The sequence below is a fragment of the Typopeltis vanoorti genome, chromosome 16, assembly GCF_054136105.1.
Source record: "Typopeltis vanoorti isolate ZY-2024b chromosome 16, IOZ_Tvanoo_1.0, whole genome shotgun sequence".
Lineage (NCBI taxonomy): Eukaryota > Metazoa > Arthropoda > Arachnida > Uropygi > Thelyphonidae > Typopeltis > Typopeltis vanoorti.
In genome coordinates this window covers 117,638,004-117,659,300 of record NC_143564.1, presented here as the reverse complement: position 1 = coordinate 117,659,300, position 21,297 = coordinate 117,638,004, and the positions used below count along the sequence as shown (strand labels likewise).

The following is a 21,297-nucleotide window of genomic DNA, read 5'->3' as shown; positions in this document are numbered from 1 at the left end:
CTAGTGAATGAAGAGAGTGAAAAAATGGGATTAAAAATAAATATCACCAAAACTAAATTCATGATCATAAGCAAGAAACCAATTCTTAATTCATCACTTTCTTTAAATGGGAAACGAATAGAAAGAGTGACAAAGTTTAAGTATCTCAGATGCTGGTTAAATGAAGAATGCAATCCAGAAATGGAAATAAAATTTAGAATTGAAATGGCAAGAAAAAATTTTCTGCTGATAAAATCAACACTGTGTAACCGCAACTTGGTCAGCATGGGGGAAACTGTTTAATTCTGACAAATAAAGGATGGATTTTCTAAGTTAGTAATAATGCAATGTACATTAAGGTGCCCATATCCTATTTATTATGAATATCTGATGCCATATTTGTTATTCAAGCATGTGTCACTTACTTCCATTATGATGAAAATTAGAAGATGTAAATTAATAAGTAGAAAAGCATATAAATGCATTTCCACATAGTGAATATATCAGTAACAAATTTACAAGTTACTTGAAACTATATGTTTAAGATAACTTATTTTTAACAGTATTAATAACACCCAACAAACTATTTCATAAAAAAGATATTTATAAATTTGCTTATATTTCCCAGAATTTCGAATCAGCATCTTCAGAACACAACACAGCATGCATATGTGCCAGTGAGTAAGCGAAACAATTCAAACATGAAACATAAAAAAGTGAAGCAATTAATGGACAGAAGATCTAAAGTCCTAATTTGGCACCCTCTAAAGTTGTAAAAAATAAGTATTACGGCTATGTGGAAGTCAATCTTAAGATAACAGTCTCCCAAATTATTCGCAAATTAATGCAACCATATTTGTTCGTGTTAGAAGAATACTTCATAGCCATGTCTGACTCTAAAAATAATCTTTACGATCTGTAACGACTTCTGAATAATAATTATTATTATTATTTGACACCACCAGGGAGTCCAAGACTCATCGAGGGAGGGCACCTACTCTACAGCTCTCCGTCTCCATTACTCAACCTCATCCACCTGTTATCCAACAAACAACCTACTGTCCACCACCACTAGTATTTTCATAGATATTCACAAACATCCATGCCCATGGTGGGATTCAAACCTGCAGCCTTCTGGCTGGGGAGCAGATACGCTAACCACTCGGCCAACCAGGCCAGCACATTAGTTTTCTTTCATTTTCATTTAATCTTGTGCAGGGGAGGAGGGTACAAAGCGTGTGGCTTGCCAGTCCTGACTTGCCATAATAATGTTAGCAAATGTATTTTTTGTTCTCCAAAGCAGATGTTAACATCTTCCTGTCTGCCCATAGTAGACCAAGTCACAGTCACAAGGAATTTGAATTGTTTCACTTACTGTTGCATATACATGCTGCATTGTGCTTTGAAGACGCCGATATGAAATTCAGCAAAATATAAGTAAGTTAATAAACATCTTATCTATAAAATAGTTCATTTGGCATTGTTAATACCATTAAAAATAAGTTATGAATAACTTTCAACACCTAAGCTTATCTGTTAGACAAGCTTAGGTGTTGAAATACATAAGATAACAAATCCATTTTGAATTTTGATTCTTAAACTTCATTAGCTGATATTACCTGAAACTGAGGGATGATTTTTCAATTTCTCACTGGTTGTTGGCAATTCTGGCTCCACGGAAGTAATATCCATTTGTGTTGATAAATCTGATTTAACATCAAATTTATTAATTTGAACATTTTTTCTTTCCATTATTTCTGAGGAACTACTGGACAAAGATTCTATTCCTTTACCTTCTTCAAAAATATCAGAGGATTCACTTTCACTGTCCCACTTATTTTTAATAGTCTGTGATATTTGATGTTTGTCTTTATTTGGAATAATATCTTCCTCCTATATTTAAAAAAAATATTTTCAAAAACAATAACTTCTTCAGAAAAATAGACAATCAGTAAGCTAAGTTTTAGACAAATGTATAAAATGTACAAGTTTATTTTTATTATCATCATCAGTCATTATTTATCATTATCAGATCAGTCTTTGGACTCTATGGAGTCCAAAGACTGATCATGATATAACAGTAGGTTCCACTGTTACACATACAGTTAATCATACTGAGCCTTAAATGCTTCACTGGCTTCACACTCACCACTCTCAAGTAAAGCATTCCAACCACCCACCACTGCATAGAGACTCCCCCCACCCCCCACTCACACCTTCCTTATACAACTTCCAAGGATGACCTTGCATCCTCCTCTATGAAAAAACTCTGGCAATATTCATTGATCTGGCAATAACCCTTTGCCCAAGTTATATGTCTCAATCATATTCCCTCCTCCCTTATTCACTGGACTCCGCAATCTGTTCTGATACTCAACGTTTCAGGGAGTGGCAACCACCTCGCTCAATTGTCTCTAGTTTCTTTCCTAAAATATCTCTTCATCCTTTTGAAAACCAGGTGACCAAATCTGTGGCCAACTGTCCATATGTGTTGTGATCAAAGTCTTATACAACAGAACAAGAACATCCTTAATTCAACATGTCGGTGTCCTTCGTATCATTGCCATAATCTACTGTGCTGCCTTCACAATTTTAGAAATATGTCCCCAACTCTTCAGGTCCTTTACCACCATCACTTCTTCCATTTCCTCTAAGTGCTCCCCACCAGCTGCATGCTCTGCATTCCATCTATGTTTCCCATATTTAATACCTTACACTTTGCAACACTGAACTGGAAACCCAACTAGTTTACATATTCGGCCAGTCTATTTCTATTGTAGTTCTCTTGCTACATCTGCTCTACTCCTTTTAGTTTTCCTAACTTTGTATCACCAGCACCCCCCCCCGACACACACACACCTTCCTTATACAACTTCCAAGGATCACCTTGCATCCTCCTCTATGAAAAAACTCATCCATTGATCTGGCAATAACCCCTTGCCCAGCTTATATGTCACCATTCAAACCTACTGCATTATCATTAATATACAAGTTAAACGGCAACAGCTTCAGAACTGACCCTTGGGGCACATCACCACCAGTGACTTTTCTTTCTTGGGATACTTCTACCACATACACAGCTTACTGATACCTATCTGAGAACTAATCTCCAATTCAGCACACTAATCTACTATCCAATCCCATCCAATTAAATTTAATTACCTGCTTGTTTTGTGACAATTTATTAAATGCCTTTGCACAATCAAAATGTACTTATTGTGTATGAATTACACATCATCCAATGCATATATCACCTTGTTATAATAAGCAAGTAGATTACTAAAACACTATCTCTCCCTTTAGCAAACCCATGTTAGTACACCATGCCATGGTGACCTAACAATTTGTTTTGGATTAACTATAAATTCACACGTATGCCAGAGTAATTAACTTTTTAATAATATGTAAATATTTAGTCTTAAGGCATTGTCAGTAGAGTTATTAAACAACAACAGAATTACACTGTTGTTTAATAAAGGTAATGATGATGTCTTAAGATACTTAAGATGAAATATTTACATATTATTAAAAAGCAAATTATTGTGGCATACGTGTGAATTTATAGTTATGAATACTCCATAGGTTTCTTTATATAAGAATATATAAGAAATGTTTTGGATTAAGCTAACAAAAATACAATTTGGTCAGCTAAATCGCAAATTGTCAGCCCATCCTTGTTTGTTCAATAGCCAGGTAGATACCTACTAATGTGAGCATCTGCACACATGCACACACACACACAAAGAGGATTCGAGTCAGATCAGTTCTCCACTTTCCTTTAAAGGCTACAAAAGTCCTCTCCTGATTATTTAGCTTTGACTCATAAACAGTCCCGAATCCTTTTCAAGGTGTTTGAAATAAAACCAAAAATGCCTTATAAGTAGTCCAAAAAAATAATTTCACAAATTGTGAGAACACTTAGATCACTGTTGCTGTTCAAGTTGGGACAATATATGAGAGTGTAAGTTCGAAAGCATTCTTACATCATCCTAACTTTATATGGGGATAATGGTCTATATATGCCCACAGCTTGGTTAAATGCTATTCTAGTTCTTCTTCAGCTTGCTGAATCATTAAGGTTCTTTGCTGCATGTATCAACTTCTTCCATTCCAGTCCTGGATTTTAAATTCAGCTAAGTCTTTTTGAATATTTTTGAAATGTTTTGGATTAAGCTAACAAAAATACAATTTGGTTGGCTAAATTGCAAATTGTCAGTCCATCCTTGTTTGTTCAATAGCCAGGTAGATTATATTGTATCTGTAGTCTATCTCTAGGTTGCTTTTCATCAGACTTCATCTTGATTGCTTGATTATGTCTTCTCTATTCACTTACAGACTTTTCTGAGGATATTTCCAAAGATCTGCAACAATTTTGCATCTTGGTTTGTTATGCTCCAGATAAAACAATAGGTCTAATAATTGTCTTGTATATTTCTATTTTAACTCTGCTTGATAGAATTTTGGAAGATAGTAAATGACATCCGCATATTATTGATCTGTTTGTGTTATCTTTTACAATCTCTCAAAAACATTTTTCTAATGCTAAATTAATAATAATCATTAAAGAACAAAAACTTAAATATTTTAAACATCTAACTAGAGAAGAAGGCATTCTGAAATTAATATTAGAAAGGAAACTGAACGGAAAAAGAGGGAGACGTAGACGCAGGAGACCGTGGTTTGAAGATATTAAGGCTTGAACTGACTTGAATTGCCATAAATGTTCCAGAGCAGCAAAAGAAAGAAAAAAGTTCCATGACATGGATGCCAATTTCTTTCTAGGGGATGACACTTGAAGAAGTAAATGGCACAGTATAGGATAAGATCTACTGGATGCACGTATTCTAGCTTTTATTTCTTACTAATTTTATTATCTCGAGTGATCAATACTCCAAGATATTTGAAGGAGGTGGTGGCACTTTTAAATTTCAGATTATCAATGATGAACTGGTAATTTTCCCCTTGGTTGTGATTTCTGCATGCATTTAAATATTCAGTTTCATATTGGTTGATTTGTAAATTCGAGTTTTTCAGCAGCAGTTTAGAGTTTTATAAATGTTTGTTCTAATGTTTTCAGCATTTTCTCTAAGACATATATTATCTGCATATTACTGTTCTGTGTTTGTGTTATCTTTTGCAGTCTCTCAAAAACATTTTTCTAATGCTAAATTAAAAAGAATGGGCAAAAGAGGTATCTTCTGGCTTCAATCCTGCCTTAATATCAAAAGGCTCAGATCCAATTCCATTAACTAATACCATGCTTCAGCTGTCAGTGGTGCAAATTTTGATTAAACGCTTTATTTTATGAGGTATTTCTAATTCATCTAATACACTCTAAAGGTGTTCTCTAAATGATATCGTATTCTTTTCAAAAGTCTATAAATTAAATATCGACCTGCAGATTATACTCTCATTATTTTTCTAGTATGTCTAAATGTAAAAATTAGGTTGACATTGATCTATTTCTTTGGGATCCTTCTTGATATTCACCTATATTTTCTTTAGCATAAGGTAAGATTCTTTTTAGCATAATATTAGACAAAATTTTGCAGCCTGCTGGCAGTAATGATATCCTCCCTGTAATTTCATATTCATTTTTGTTTCTCTTTTTATATACTGAAATGATTAGTGATTCTTTCCATTCTGTAGGTATCTCTACATTTTCCCATATTAAATTTACCAGCTACATATATGAGTGATTAATTCATTTCTCCCATATTAAATGAGCTCGATTTGACTACTATAGCATCAATATCATTATGCCGCAAGCAAAAGAAAGAATGAATGTGGAAGAATAACTTTATTGAATGCAGATGGTATGAGTGTCAGAAGCTAAGGAGATTGTTCAGTTAATGAGTGCTCAATTTGCTAAGATATATCAACTAGGTGTATGTAGCATGGTGCACAGTGCTACTGCTACACTGGATGAAGAGTTGGAGGTTCATGAAAATGAGGTTGAAGAGCTCTTGCATAACCTGGATAAGAATTTGTCAATAGGGACAGATGGAATAGCAGCCAGTTTGCTAAAGAAATGTTCAGCTGAATTGGCTAGGCCTTTCACACATTTGTATAACTTGAGTCTCAGCTCAGGAATGATACCACAGGAATGGAAAGAATGTATGATAGCTCCATTGCACAAGGGTGATGCAAAAACTGATGTGTCTAACTACTGACCTATTAGTATCTCTGGTGTGGTAGTGAAGATTTTAGATTCACTTCAGATGGCTGTGCCGAGAATATATATCCTCTTTCTTCTCTTCTCTCCAATTCTCGACACTGTCTAAAGCCTCTATATATGGCATTGCTGGACCTCCAAAAGGCCTTTGATAACGTCTCCGTTCCTGCTCTCCTTCGAGCGCTGTTCTATTGCTGGCTGTCCAGAACCCTTTCTTTTCTATGTGGAGTTATACTTGGGTAGCTCCATAACTATCTGCATCATAGATGAGTTTCTTCACTCTCTTCCTAGCCATATAGGCTACTCTCTAGACACTTCTTCCTTTAATACTATGGCCTTTGCAGATGATCTTATTCTGGTAGCCTCTACTAAGGTAGGCTTGCAGGAACTCCTTGACAGGGCAGTTGACTTTTTCTCTATTCGAGGCCTTTCTGTTAATGTATATTAGCCCTGCTCTTTAGCTCTTGTCCCCTCTGGTCGTGACAAGAAGCTTAAGTCAAGACTATAGAGTTTTCTCTGCACAGGAGGCTGTTGCATGCTTTGACCAACCTGGAAGAGTGGAGATACCTCGGTATCATGTTCACCCCAAAGGGAAGGTCTTCTGTCCCTTCTATCCCAGAAGTTAAGATCGCTTCTTTGAGGAAAGCTTCTCTCAAGCCCCAGCAAAGACTGTTTCTCCTTTCCCACTATCTCCTACCTCGCTTTTACCACAAGTTGGTGCTTGGTATGACATATATCTCAGTACTGTCCTGAATGGACAGGGCTATCCATTCAATCAGGAGATAATGGCTCTAACTTCCGCCTGACCCCCTACTGCATATTTCCATGTGAGGGTGAAGGACAGAGGGTTCGTGGTTCCATCACTTAGATGGTTGATCCCACGCCTGCCGCCGTCCAGAATCGCATAGTTAGAGCTATCTTCTTCACCTATCTGCAGAGAGGCTTTCTATAGCCCATGAATACAAGAAGACTTGAGTCAGCAGCAGCAGAGCACAAGAGATGGGCATCTCTGCTGCACTGTTCTGTAGATAGTGCTCCTTTAAAAGTCATATCTGGTGTCTCCCCAGCATGATTGGATAAATGCCACCCTGTGTTCAAGTATATTGACCTTATCAGGATGAGGATCAATGCCCTGCCCACTTGAGCTTGCACAGCTCGATGGGATAGTGACGACTCAAACTGTAAGGCTGGCTGCCACTACAGTGAAACTGTCTCATATAGCCCAGTGTTGCTTCTGCACCTATTGGGTCCACATGCAGAGGCATGATGCCATAGTCTCCATTCTGAACAACCGCTTTAAGAGCAAGGGTTGGGAGACCGCAGTGGAACCACATTATAGGACCTCGGCAGGTTTGCGTAAGCCAGACTTAGTGACGTTTGGGTAGTTGATGCCCAGGTGGTGGGAACAGGGCACCCACTGGCCTATAGCCATAATAATAAGGTAAACTATTACAAGAATAACCAAGATCTAGTTAGTAAGATACGGGAGGAGCATGGGGCAACTCTGAGGTTTACCAGCGCCAACATCTTTTTACATGGCGTATGGAGCATAGATAGCTATAAGGACATAAAACAGCTTGGGCTTACACAGAAAGATATAAAAGTTCTTTCCTTGAGGAACACTGGTGGTATGGCGTCGCCACCAGAGAATGACTACAATGATAACTAGAACAGGCATAGGATAAAACACTTGTAAAGGCTTAGGCCTATATCAAGTCTGGACGTGATGTAAGGGTAGTACTGCCCATAACCAGTACAAAGATTAATAATAAAAAAAATAATATAACCAGTGGTGTACCTCAGGGTTCAGTCCTTGGGCCATTATTGTTCAATCTATACATTAATGACATCAAGCAGGGTCTATCATCAGAATATCAGTAGCATCCCTGAATACCAGGGATGCTACTGATATTCAGCAATTACAAAATGATTTGAATAGACTGGAAATTTGTGCAAACGAAAATGGCTATCAGTTTAATGTTAGTAAGTGTAAAGTTATGCACTTTGGCATGATTAGAGTTCCAGCGGCATATTATATTAGCAAGGTTATGCTACAAGAAACTGAAGAGGCAAGGGATCTTGGTGTCATTATTGTTCAATCTATACATTAATGACATCAAGCAGGGTCTATCATCAGAATATCAGTAGCATCCCTGAATACCAGGGATGCTACTGATATTCAGCAATTACAAAATGATTTGAATAGACTGGAAATTTGTGCAAACGAAAATGGCTATCAGTTTAATGTTAGTAAGTGTAAAGTTATGCACTTTGGCATGATTAGAGTTCCAGAGGCATATTATATTAGCAAGGTTATGCTACAAGAAACTGAAGAGGCAAGGGATCTTGGTGTATTGGTGGATAAGAATTTAAAGTTCAAAGGTCACATAGTAAAAGTTGCAAATACAACTCAGAGGATAATTGCTGTGTTGAAGCGAATCTTGACATGTAAGGATAAGGAAGTAATTTTGCCTCTTTATAAGGCTTTGATAAGACCACACCTGGATTACTGTGTGCAGATTTGGTCTCCTGGGTTCCAAGAGGATAAAGAAGCTGTGGAAAGGGTGAAAAGAAGAGTTACAAAGATCATATCCGGATTATGGGATTTAGATTATGAGAAAGAGGGGTGATATGATAGAGGTCTATAAACTTTTGAATGGGTATTATAGCATTTCAAATGATGAAATTTTTTGTTATATGGAAGGTGGGGAGAAAACATGGGGGCATCCATGGAAGTTAAGGTTGTTCTCAGTCAAGGAAGGGTAAGAGCTAGGTTTTTCTTCCAGAGAGCAGTGAGGGGAATAATTTGCACTTGGTGAGTGCATCTAGTGTAAATGAATTTAAGGGAAGGCATGATAGCTGGGTTGGGTAATTTACAGCCTCCCCTCAATGAGTCCTTGACTCCCTGGAGGTCTCAGATAATAATAATAATAAAATACCTGGTGGCTTGTTGTCTTTGAGCTGCTTTATACTCTCCTCTACTTCAGCTAGTGGAGGTTGAAATATTTCTGGGTGACAAGTGTGATAAGTATTCTGTTTAAAAGACTCAACAAGTTCATCAGAATTTCTTTAAAGCACTCTCTCCACCTGTGTACTGTTTCATCTCTAGTGGCTAGTGTTTATCCACTGCTATTGTTGATTATTGTTGTTTTCATGTGTTTTTGTTTTTTCATGCTGCTCTCACCCATAAACAGTTATTTTGTAAACCAATTATACATTTTATACCATAGGCTAAGGATTTTTTTTTCTATTTTTATCAATTTTCATATATATATTTTTTGTATTTTTCACTTATTTTTTTACATAACCTGGAAACCCTGCTCTAGAGATCAAACACTGAACTTTTTAAAGTCACTTCAGGCCCCAATAAGCAGAGCAGTGGTCTCACACCAGGCGATGACATTCATCTTCCACCTAAAGACAATAACGAACATCCATGCCCAAAGAGGGATTCAAATCCGTAGCCTGTTGGTTGGAGAGCGGGCACACTAACTACTTGGAAAACCAGGCCAGCAAATGTGGGCCTGTTTTTGGTTTTTAATTTCATGGAAAATTTTTCTATGATATTTTGTGATTTTTTATGATATTTTTCTATGAAATTTTTCTGATTATTTCACTGAGTTCCTTGCTGTTCGCTTTGTATCTCTGAGTGGCATAAATATCAGTTGGGTTATTAAGCCAAATGCCACTATCTTTTTCTATACTACTAGTTCATGTTCTTCAATAAACATTTTATACACTATATTTTACTTAGAATTCCAACTGAGTTTTCTGCTGCTACTTTTATGCTATCCTTAACACGATTCCAGATATTTTCAACATTTTCATTTTCTGTTTCAATTCCACTCATATTTAATTCTCTCTTTTTGCTTTATCTAGTTTGTTAATATTATATTTCAGTTGATTTGCATGCACTGAAAAACAGTTACTGTTTATTTTAACCTTATGAATAGCACCAATTAGAAAATGGTCACTATCAACACTCAGCTCCTCTGAAGCTCAGAATATTCTGAATGTAATTCCTGTCTTTTACTGATTATGATATAGCCTATTTGATTGAATGTATGTCCATTATTATTATTATTACATAACACCTCCAGGGAGTCCAAAGACTCATCGAGGGAGAGAACCTGCTCTATAACTCTCCGTCTCCACCAACCGCAATGACCATCATCTACACCAACGCCATCTACCACCGACCACCAGCACTAGCATCTTCACACAGAATCACAGACATCCATGCCCATAGTAGGATTCGAACCCACAATCTTTTGGCTGGAGATCGGATACACTAACCACTCAGCCAACCAGGCCAGCAAAAATTAATGTCACAGACGGGATTTGAACCTGCATCCTCACTTCAGAAGCAGATCTTAGGTCTGCGTATTAGACCACTCGGCCACCCTGACCGCAATTATTATTTCGTATTTGGTCACTTGACATTAAAACTTGAGTTTTTTCTTGGTTTTATTCGTTGACCATATATTAATAAATGACATACACAAATTGTCAACACGTTTCACCAACTATTCTGTCTGGCTTCTTCAGGACAAGTATGATGGAACAATAACATTTACTAGTAAAAAAGAATGGAGTAACACAGTCAAATAAATTAAAACTGACATGCAACATCATAAGAATCGAGCATGATGTCTCATTCATTGTTTATTGAGAGCGTTGTATAGTTTTTAGCGAAATGAAATTCTGGTAAGCTGAGGGAATTTATTAGGCTTTTCCAGATGTCTTTCAGAATCATTCCTTGATTTCTGTTTAGATTTTCTCCCAAACAGAGTACAACCGCAGCGTCTTTGAAGATTCTACATCAAAAATCTTCTATATAAGGCATGGAGCTGTTATCCCAATTGATGGTGTGGTTAGAGATTGAGAAGTGATGGGCTAATCCTGAAGTGTCTGTGTAATTTGGCCTATGTAATTTAATCCACAGGAACATGGGATGTTGTATACACCTGAGTATTTGAAGAAGGCATTAATGTCCTTAGGAGATCTTAAAATGTGCCGTATAGTTTTGACATTAGATGTCGATCCAACTTTAAAATATCAAAAAGAGACTCATTTCTTAATACGGAACATGACTAGGTGGCCTTCGGACTTACAACGAAGTCTGAAATCTCCACACCCACTGACGCAACGCTTATATGGTGCACTAAAAGTGCACAAAATTGGAGTTCTGTTCTGCCCGATCGTCGACGGAAGAAATTCTCCTAGATATCTACTAGCTAAATATATAGCCTGTCTTTTGAAAGATAATATTAAAAAATCGGATTCCTTCATAAAGAATTCTAAGCATTTCACGGAAAAATTAAAAGGCATCACCATCTTAAAAACAGAAATCCTTGCAAGCCTAGACATGGTTTCAATATTCACCAATGTACCTGTTGAAGAAGTTATCAAGATCTTAGAAAATCTCTATCCACATGACACAGCTCAGCGTTTTCACTATTGCCTCAAATCAAATTATTTCAAAGTGAAAAATACAATTTATGAACAACTTGATGGCTTAGCCATGGGCAGTCCCTTATCAACTCCCTGTACTGATCTGTTCATGGAAAAACTAGAAGTTGACATCTTTTCCAAAGTAAATCCAAAGCCATTGGTTTGGTGGAGATATATAGATGATGTTTTCATTATTTGGAAAGGCACAGAAAATACCTTATTTGATTTCCTTACAAAAATAAATTCCTTCCACCAAAAAATAAAGTTCACATTAGAGCTGGAAAAGCATAATCAATTGCCTTTTCTAGACACATTAATAAAGAAACAAGAGAATGGACAAATCCAGCTCACAATCTATTGAAAACCAACAGACACTGGATGTTATCTGAACTTAAAATTGTCTCACCATATTGCACAAAAATTCAGCATAATACATATGCTTAAAAATAGAGCGACCAATATTATCTCAGAAGAAAAAGATCTCCTTGATGAACTCACTCTCATATCTCAAACATTAGTAGACAACGGTTACCCAAAAAATATAATCAAAAAGATTCTTCGTAGGAACCCTCCACAGCAACAACCTCCTGTCGTGCAATATACATCGTCCATTGTCATCCCTTATGCAGGCTCAGTTTCAACAAAAATAGCCAAACTCATGAAGTCTTTCAATGTCAGAGTTGCTCTCAAACCTGTCAAAACTATACGCCACATTTTAAGATCTAAGTACATTAATGTCTTCTTCAAATACGCAGGTGTATACAACATCCCATGCTCCTGTGGATTAAATTACATAGGCCAAACAACAAGAAGCCTGGAAATTCGAAAAAAATAACATATAGGGGACATGAACAACAACAAACAGACACTTCAGGATTAGCCCATCACGTCTCGATCTCTAACCAAATCACTGATTGGGATAACAGCCCCCATGCCTTATATAGAAGAAGATTTTTGATGCAGAATCTTCAAAGAAGCTGTGATTGTACTCCGTTTGGGAGAAAATCTAAACAGAAATCAAGGAATGATTCTGAAAGACATCTGGAAAAGCCTAATAAATTCACTCAGCTTACCAGAATTTCATTTCGCTAAAAACTATACAACACACTCAATAAACAATGACTGAGACACCACGCTCCATGCTTATGATGTTACAAGTCAGTTTTAATTTTAATTTATTTGACTGTGTTACTCCATTCTTCGTTTTTACTAGTAAACGTTATTGTACTGTCATACTTATCCTGAAGAAGTCAGACAGAATAGCTGGTAAAACTTGTTGACAATTTGTGTATATCGTTTATTAATATATGGTCAACGAATAAAACCAAGAAAAAAGTTTGAATGTATGTCCCTTGACATTTCTGTGTTTGTTTGTGTATATTCTTCCTCATAAACATAGTGCTGCTTATTATTAAATTTCTGGATGCAGCCAAATTAATTAATCCTCCTCCATTAATATTTGCCTCTTCGTGAAGACTGGTTTCCAATAATTTTTTTATATATTTCTTCTTTTCCGATTTCTGTTGAAATCTCCTAATAAAATTATTATAATCCTGTTGTTAAATTTTTTCAAGCATCATCATCAAATTCCTGACATGCACCCTATAGGGTTGTACAGGATATGATAGCACTACATGAAAAACTTACATTCATTACTAACTTCCTATCTACAATTTTTCTCCAAATTAATCTGTCCAGTCAATACTCCAACATTATCTTATATTTCTGTCTTCTAAGACACTTTTTACATTAAGGACTGGCTTTAATTACCATAAATGTTAAAGAGGAACAAAAGAAAGAAAAAATTTTTGTGACATGGTTGCCAACCGCCTTCTAGGGGATGACACTGAAGAAGAAGGCACTTTTTACTGCATCAAGACCATACCACCTGAGATTAACTCTGCTAACACATTCCTGGATAACTCTGCCATTGCCGGTCCCAAGTCCAGGTGAGAAAGGAAGAGGGATGTATTTGTGGCTAGCAACCATAATATGGAAAAAACATTGCTACAGAAACCTCAACCACTGTTGGAAAACCAACACAAAACCAAAAGGGAGAAGTACTGGGGAAAATGAAACAAGACAGTGAAAGCCCCATTGGGGAAGCTGACAGGCAGAAAACTCCAAGAAAAAACTTTAGCCCAAAACTTTTAACTAAAATTGGATGCTGGAATATTAGGACTTTGTATGAAAGTGGATGCTAACTAACTAACCAGAGAAATGGACAGATACAAAATAGAAATACTAGGTCTAAACGAGACAAAATGGAATGGTAGTGGAGAAATCCAACTAACAACAAACAAATACATTTTATATTCTGGAAACCAGAATGAAGATGACACACATAGCAAAGGTGTAGCTTTCATGCTAACAACGGATGCTAGAAGAGCACTAATTGAATGGAAACCAGTTTCTGAAAGAATCATCAAAGCTATATTCAAAACTAAATACAGAAATGTGACTATAATAAACATATATGGACCAACAAACAATGCAAAAACAGAAGAGAAAGAAGACTTCTATGACATGTTGCAAAAAGAAGTAGATGAAGTGAAAATTAAAGATATGCTTTTAATTATAATAAATTTAGTTTAATCCTTATCCAAGTGTAAGCAAACTTTGCGCCTGAAGTATCTTCAGGACTGAGGCAACTCATGGCAAAGGTGGACCAAGCTTTCATCACTCCAGAGAAACCGGTCTGGATAGTGGCTCTTCCCTCAATGCATAGCATTATACATGTCCACAAGGAGATGTGGTTTGTGGGATTATGGTAGATACTAAGACAAGAAGTGATGAGAGCTTGGTCCACCTTTACCATGAGTTGCCTCAGTCCTGAAGATACTTCAGGTGCAAACTTTGTTTGCTTACACTTGAATAAAGGATTAAACTAAATTTATTATAGTCTAACCAAGTGGGAAAAAACTTCCAACAGCTTTTAATGATAGAAATAAAGATGACATGAATGCAAAAGTAGGAGATAGTAACATGGGACATGAATGAATAATGGGAAAAGAAGGTTTAGGAAACTGTAATGAAAATGGGGAAATCATAAGACTTTTGCACTTTCAATGATATGATCATAGGAGGAACCTTATTTAAACATAAAGACATCCATAAACAGACTTGGATATCACCTGATAAGAAATCCAAAAATTAAATAGACCATATTTTAATAAACAGACCTTGGAGAACCTCTTTGATGGTTGTAAGAGTTTGGAGAGGTGCAGATGCATTTACAGACCACTTATTATGGATTGCAAAAATAAAAATGAAACTAAGAAAAATATTTAAAGGCAAGAACCAAAGAATTAAATACAATATATCCAAACTGAAAAACAAGGATACAAAAGACAAATATAAAGTAACATTAAGGAATAAATATGGAAGTCTTATAGAACAGCATAAGGAAACAGACATTGAAGAGAACTGGGAAAAAATAAAGAATATATTTAATAGTACCGCCAAAGAAGTTCTGGGAAGGCAAAGTAGGAATCACAAACAATGGATCTCTGAAGAAACCGTCAAATTATGTGAAGAAAGGAAAGCTTTATGGAATACACTTCTGCAAAGTAATAAAAGAAAATAAAAGAAAATTAAACAAAAGAAATAGGATAAATGAAAGATACAGGCTTAGAAACGGACAGGTAAAAAAAAAGTGCAAGGAAAGATAGAAGAGTTTTCCTGGAGGAAATGTGGAAAGAGGCTGAAGAAGCAGCAAATGAATTTGATCCAAAGAGGTTGTTTGAGATAACAAGAAAGTTAGCTGGGAAGAGTTATAAAAGAGAAGGACCTGTAAAAAATAAACAAGGAAAGTTACTCACAAATGAAGCAGACATAGAAAAAAGATGGGTAGAACATTTCCAATAAATTTTAAATAGAAAACACAGAACAAGAAATACCAGAAAGGCCAGAAGAAGAAATACTTAAAATAAACACAGGAACTATAACTAAAGTAAAAATAACTCGGGTAGTAAAGAAAACAAAAAACAATAAAGCAGTTGGGAGCGACAATATAGAGGCTGATCTACTTAACGCAGATATAAACACTACTGTTGAAATGATACACCTGCTATTTAATCAAATATGGGAAAAGAAGGAAAGGCCAGATGACTGGAATACTGGACTTCTGGTGAAACTGCCAAAAAAGGGAGATATAACACTTTGTAAATTGGAGAGGGATTTCACTTCTAAATGTTGTAAGTAAAGTATTTACTAGAATATTGCAGAAAGAATGAAACAAGAAATTGAAACTAAACGGAGGAAAGAGCAGGCTGGGTTCAGGCAAACAGATCTTGTATTGACCAGATAATAACATTAAGAATAATTGTTGAACAATCAATAGAGTGGCAAAGTAGCCTATATTTGGGATTCATTGACTTGGAAAGTGCATTTGATAGCATAGACAGAAAGACTATATGGAAGTTAATGAAGCACTACGGGATTCTCAGAAAATCATAAATATAACAAAGAAAACACATGAAAAATATAAAATCCAAATAATAAATAATGGCAAACTATCAGAACTATTTGCAACAAACACAAGAGCAAGACAAGGATGTATACTCTCCCCGACCATCTTTCTGATTGGGTGATGAGGAAAACATCTGAAGAAAGAATTGGCATTCAATGGGGATGGTCAAATAAAATCAGTGACCTGGATTTCGCAGACGATATATGCTTTTTGGCACAAAAACATCAACACCTACAAAAGAAAATAGATAATTTAACCCAGGAAGCAAATAAATGTGGACTGAAAATAAATCATAACAAGACTAAAGTAATGAAGACAAACCCCAAATAAGAATTAGTATGATGAAGAAAATTTGGGGGTCCAAAGAAATAAAATTAAAAACCAAAATTAGGCTCTTCAAAACTAATGTTAAACCAGTTTTACTATATGGAACTGAGACATGCTCACTAACAAAGGAAAACCTAAATAAAATACAGGTCTACATAAACAAATACTTGAGGAAGATACTAGGAATATATTGGCCAAATAAAATAACAAACACAAAACTTTGGAAGAGAACAGGTCAAACCAGCATCAGAAATGAAATCACTAAAAGAAAATGGAACTGGATAGGTCACACAATCAGGAACCCAGATAAAGAAATAGCAAAAACTGCACTAGAATGGAATCCCCAAGGTAAGAGGAAAAGAGGTAGACACAGGATAACATGGAGAAGAGAACTAGAAACAGAGGCAAGACAGCTGGGATGTTCCTGGAAAGAGATCAAAGAAGCAGTGAATAGAGTCAGATGGAAGTCAATGGTTGAGGCCCTATGCTCTGCAGGGAGTGAAGAGGATAGGTAAGGTATGGTAACACATTCCTGGATACCAAAAATGTTAAGTTATTTCCAAATATCCTAATTTTTAAGATGATATTGACATTGATGCTATATGTTCATGCCCCTAATCTTTCTCAGGACTCTCATATCTGTAGTCTTCAGTCAAGTGTTTTATTTCTAACCCAGCTCTCATATCCATAAGTTCAAGCTGGCTATAACACTGTGCAGTATATAGCTAATTTAGTGTTTTGACTAGCTCTCTTATTCCTTATAAATTCATTCTTAAATTATTTAATTTAATTTAAGAATGAATTTATAAGAATGAATTAATTCTTAAATGTTAAAGCTGGCTATAACAATGTGCAGTATATAGCTAATTTAGTGTTTTGACTAGCTCTCTTATTCCTTATAAATTCATTCACTTGACTTCCTATATACCAGCTTTGTTATTCTGTTGTCTCTATTTCCATATTTAATTTACTATCTTACCATAAAATGATTTCCAACTCTGTGGCTAAATAGCTGAAATGTTATACTTGTTCTATAGTTTCACAATTCATGATACAATTGATGTTTCAATGTTTATGCCTATTTTCATTGTCTTTGTCTTGCTGATTTTTATTACAACAGTTCTTCAATTTAGTCAGGGAATCTTGCAGACTTGTACTGAATTTATTTAAGAGTATAACATTGTCTGCATAAAGTAAAAGGTTGAGATTAACATCTCCAATTTTGGTATCAGGTTTAATAACACTTTCTTTCATAATGTGATCAAACAGATAATGAAGAACAGAGGGAATACTGTACATCCTTGTCTGACACCAGAGTTAACATTAAACAATCTTCCTGAGCTTCCTTCACTTCTAACTGCTAACTTACAACTCAAATAAAGCCTTAGTATTGTTTGGTATAATACCAAATTCACAGCATACAACTGTGGCATTTTGAATAGCTTCTCTCTAGTCACCTTGTCATATGCCTTTTCCAGATCTACAAAACTTAAATACAGATCTTTGTTACATTCCCATAATTTCACAACTATTTGTCGTAAAGTGAAAATCTGATCCTGACAGCCTCTATTTGGCAGGAATCCAGCTTGTTCACCAAGCTTCTCTTCCACAATCCTTCTAAACCGTTTCAAAAGTATACTTGCATATATCTTAACAGAAACACTCAGTAATGAAATACCTCTGCAATTCTCACATTCAATTTTATTTCCCTTTTTATATATGGGTACTATGAGAGCTCTACTCCAAACATCTGGAATTCGTCCCTCTGTCCAGGCCTTCTGAACTATACAGTGCAGCCACTGTAAGACTTTTATACCTCCATACTTGAGCATTTCTGGTCGAATATCATGTACTCCAGCTGCCTTTCCACATTTCAGGCTTTTTATGGCTTTTCTACTTCAAGTATGAATATATTCCTGATTGCATGCATAGTCAGTGTTTTTTACCAGTGTGATGTCATCACTGCTTGTTTCATTTAGCAATTTTTTGAAGTAATTACTCCATACTTCAAGGATATCTTTTCTCCAGTTTTTATGTTACCTTTATCATCTCTAATTCCTTTTACAGCACTCTTTCCTCCTTTTCCAAGCTTCAACAATCTTCAAATATCTTGCCACCTTTTTGATATTTGTTTTTTATGTTCTTACCAAAGTCTTCCCATGACTTTTGTTTAGATAGTTTTACACAGTGTTTAGCTTTTTTACATTTGTCTCCATATTATCTAAGAGCACAACCCGACTTATTTGCCAGGAACTTTTGATATGTTTTCTTCTTTTCCTTCACCGCATCTTTTACTTCCTGTAGAAGTTCTGATGGAGTTCTGATTTTTCTATCCTTGCAGACAACCTCACCACGTGCCTGTTTGGCTGAGTCAATCAATGTTTTCTTAAGGATTTGCCACTGAATCTCCAAGGTTTGATTCTTGTTGTTTATTATTTTAACGGTATAATAGAACACAGAAACTAAGTAAATAATTGATTTATTAACTTGATGCTGATATTTCGCTGGTATTATAACCAGCATCTTCAGAGCACAAAAACACTGTTTGTCACAATACGTGAGACTAAAACAACATGGTGTACATTAACAAAATTGTAGCAGCAACACAAAGACTAGAGTCCTGATTTTGGCGCCCTCTATCTGAAAAAAAAAAAAACGCTATCATATATTGCTAGAGTCCTAGAAAAGTGCTGCTACAATTTTGTTAATGTACACCATGTTGTTTTAGTCTCATGTATTGTGACAAACAGTGTTTTTGTGCTCTGAAGATGCTGGTTATAATACCAGCGAAATATCAGCATCAAGTTAATAAATCAATTATTTACTTAGTTTCTGTGTTCTATTATACCGTTAAAATAATAAACAACATGTTCGACGAACACATAAGTCTGTCCACACGTTTAAGGTTTGATTCTTGTTCTCAAACTCTTTCATTTTTTTCAACAATGTGTGTATTTTAGTCATTAAACTAAAATACACACGTTGTTCACATCTGACAGCTGCTGAACTTTTGTTTGCTTTAAAACTTTTTTACATTTTCTTCTTTTCAATATGAAATGCAAGTTTATCCTGCTCAAAACTAAATGGTGATCACTTGCAATTTCAAATCCTATGTACCCTCTAGTGTTCTGCACCAGTGAGCAGTGAGAAAATATCACTATCAACAATAATATAGTCAATGAGACTTTTCTTATTCCTTAACTCTTCTCTCGATGTGAATTTGTGTACATTTTTATGTTGGAACATTGTGTTAGTAAAATCCAACAGTATTCCATTATTATTAGCTTTGCTCTTTTCTCCAAATTTTCCCAATATATTTTTGTATGTCTGACAATCATTTCATACTCTGCTATTTAGGCCCCCAACAAGGACCAACTTTTCCTTTTTCATTGTGTCAATTGCTTACTCAAGGACTCAAAAAATTCCTCCTATTCTTTTTTCAAGTATTAGCTCCAGTTTTTCATAAAATTCATCTTTTATTTCCACTTCTGCAATTTCTGCAGGTGCATGTATAAAGGTTATAAAGGTTATCTTGTGCCATTTTGCTTGTACTTTTAGATTGCTTATTCTTTCATTAAAACTTCAAATTCAATTGGCAATGACCACATTTTTTCTCCTAATGATGAAACCTGTTGAATATTCATGTTTGTAAGAGTTGTTTTCACCATCAAGTAGCAAAACGTTCTCTTTCTTCAAACTACCTTCTCCTGTCCATTGTGTCTCTTGTATTGCTGCTATATCTATTTAATTCATGTATGATTTCCAACAGAGCCTGTGTAGCTCAGTAGAAGTGGCATTTGCACTCTACGGTGCTTAACTGCACGAAGAACGGATTTGGTAGTTCAAATCTAGTCGCCGACTAGAGGAAATTTTTCTAAGCCTTTTTTCGACCGGTTCCCGAGTTATTCGATCTCTGGCATGGGCTAGAGGGTTTTTTCTCCCAGAAACTCGGATTTTTTCATCCCGTAAACTCAAGAAAATCGACCGTCGAACCCACTCTATTTTCAGATATTAAAAATATTGTGTTAGGGACCACGAGATGGCAGCACTAGCTTGCCGCCTTCTTCACTGCGTACCGATGAATCAGTGATAGCCTTGGGTCAGCGATCTCTCGGATTAGTTACCAGTGGAGATTGAACTGCCCGCTCAGTCTCCAAAAAAACAGTTAGATAGGGTAAACTGGCCCCGCCTACTCCCTATACAAGGAACAAATAGGCGTTGCTAATGACTGAATATGAATTCTTGTAAGTGTTTAATTGGATAACCTTTTGCAGATAGTTAAACTTGTATGTTTATATTGTATCATTCCACATTAAATGTTTTCTTTTGTTGAGTTAAACTTGGTGTTTGCCTGATTTTCTTTCATTGCACTGTTCATAAAATTAATCGGACCTTTGCAGAAGTCTTAAATGCTATCGATAACCTCGGCCTGAAGATAAAGTGATATTATAAGTATAGTTGATGATTGATTCCTCGATGTTATTTAGACTAATCTGAATATAGGGTGGTGCAGTATAATATAAATTTCTTTATATTCAGATGAGCATCAATCAACAACTAACAAAGTAAAATGGAATTTAATGAGGTAAAGATAAGATTAACAAACCAACAAAAATGGAACAGTCAGCTAGGTAGGATTCCAACAAAATGGCACAGTCGACAGGAATGTGAATTCACTGGTATAAATTAAGCAATTGAATAATTTTTTGTGTGTGATAGTAGAAGTAGCAGTAATCCTTAAAATCTTGATAATAAAATTAAGTGAATCAGAGTGAGCAGGTTGTGAAGTAAATCAGGCAAAGAATTGTTTTGTAAATAAAAAAAAAGGAAAGAAAAATTTATAAGTTAAGTTTGTAACTGAAAAATTAATATGGCAGTTACATCTAGCATG

The 21,297-nt window shown here is 35.6% G+C and overlaps 1 protein-coding gene across 3 annotated transcripts in view; it reads right to left on the bottom strand.

The window, feature by feature from the left end:
* LOC150098282 (uncharacterized) overlaps positions 1–21,297 on the bottom strand; it is a 709,319-nt gene that overhangs the window by 444,520 nt on the left and 243,502 nt on the right. For all 3 annotated transcript variants that reach the window (XM_090406261.1, XM_090406264.1, XM_090406263.1), the window contains exon 9: positions 1,599–1,872. In XM_090406261.1, the coding sequence (XP_090262387.1) occupies positions 1,599–1,872 (274 nt within the window). The remainder of the gene's footprint in view (positions 1–1,598; positions 1,873–21,297) is intronic.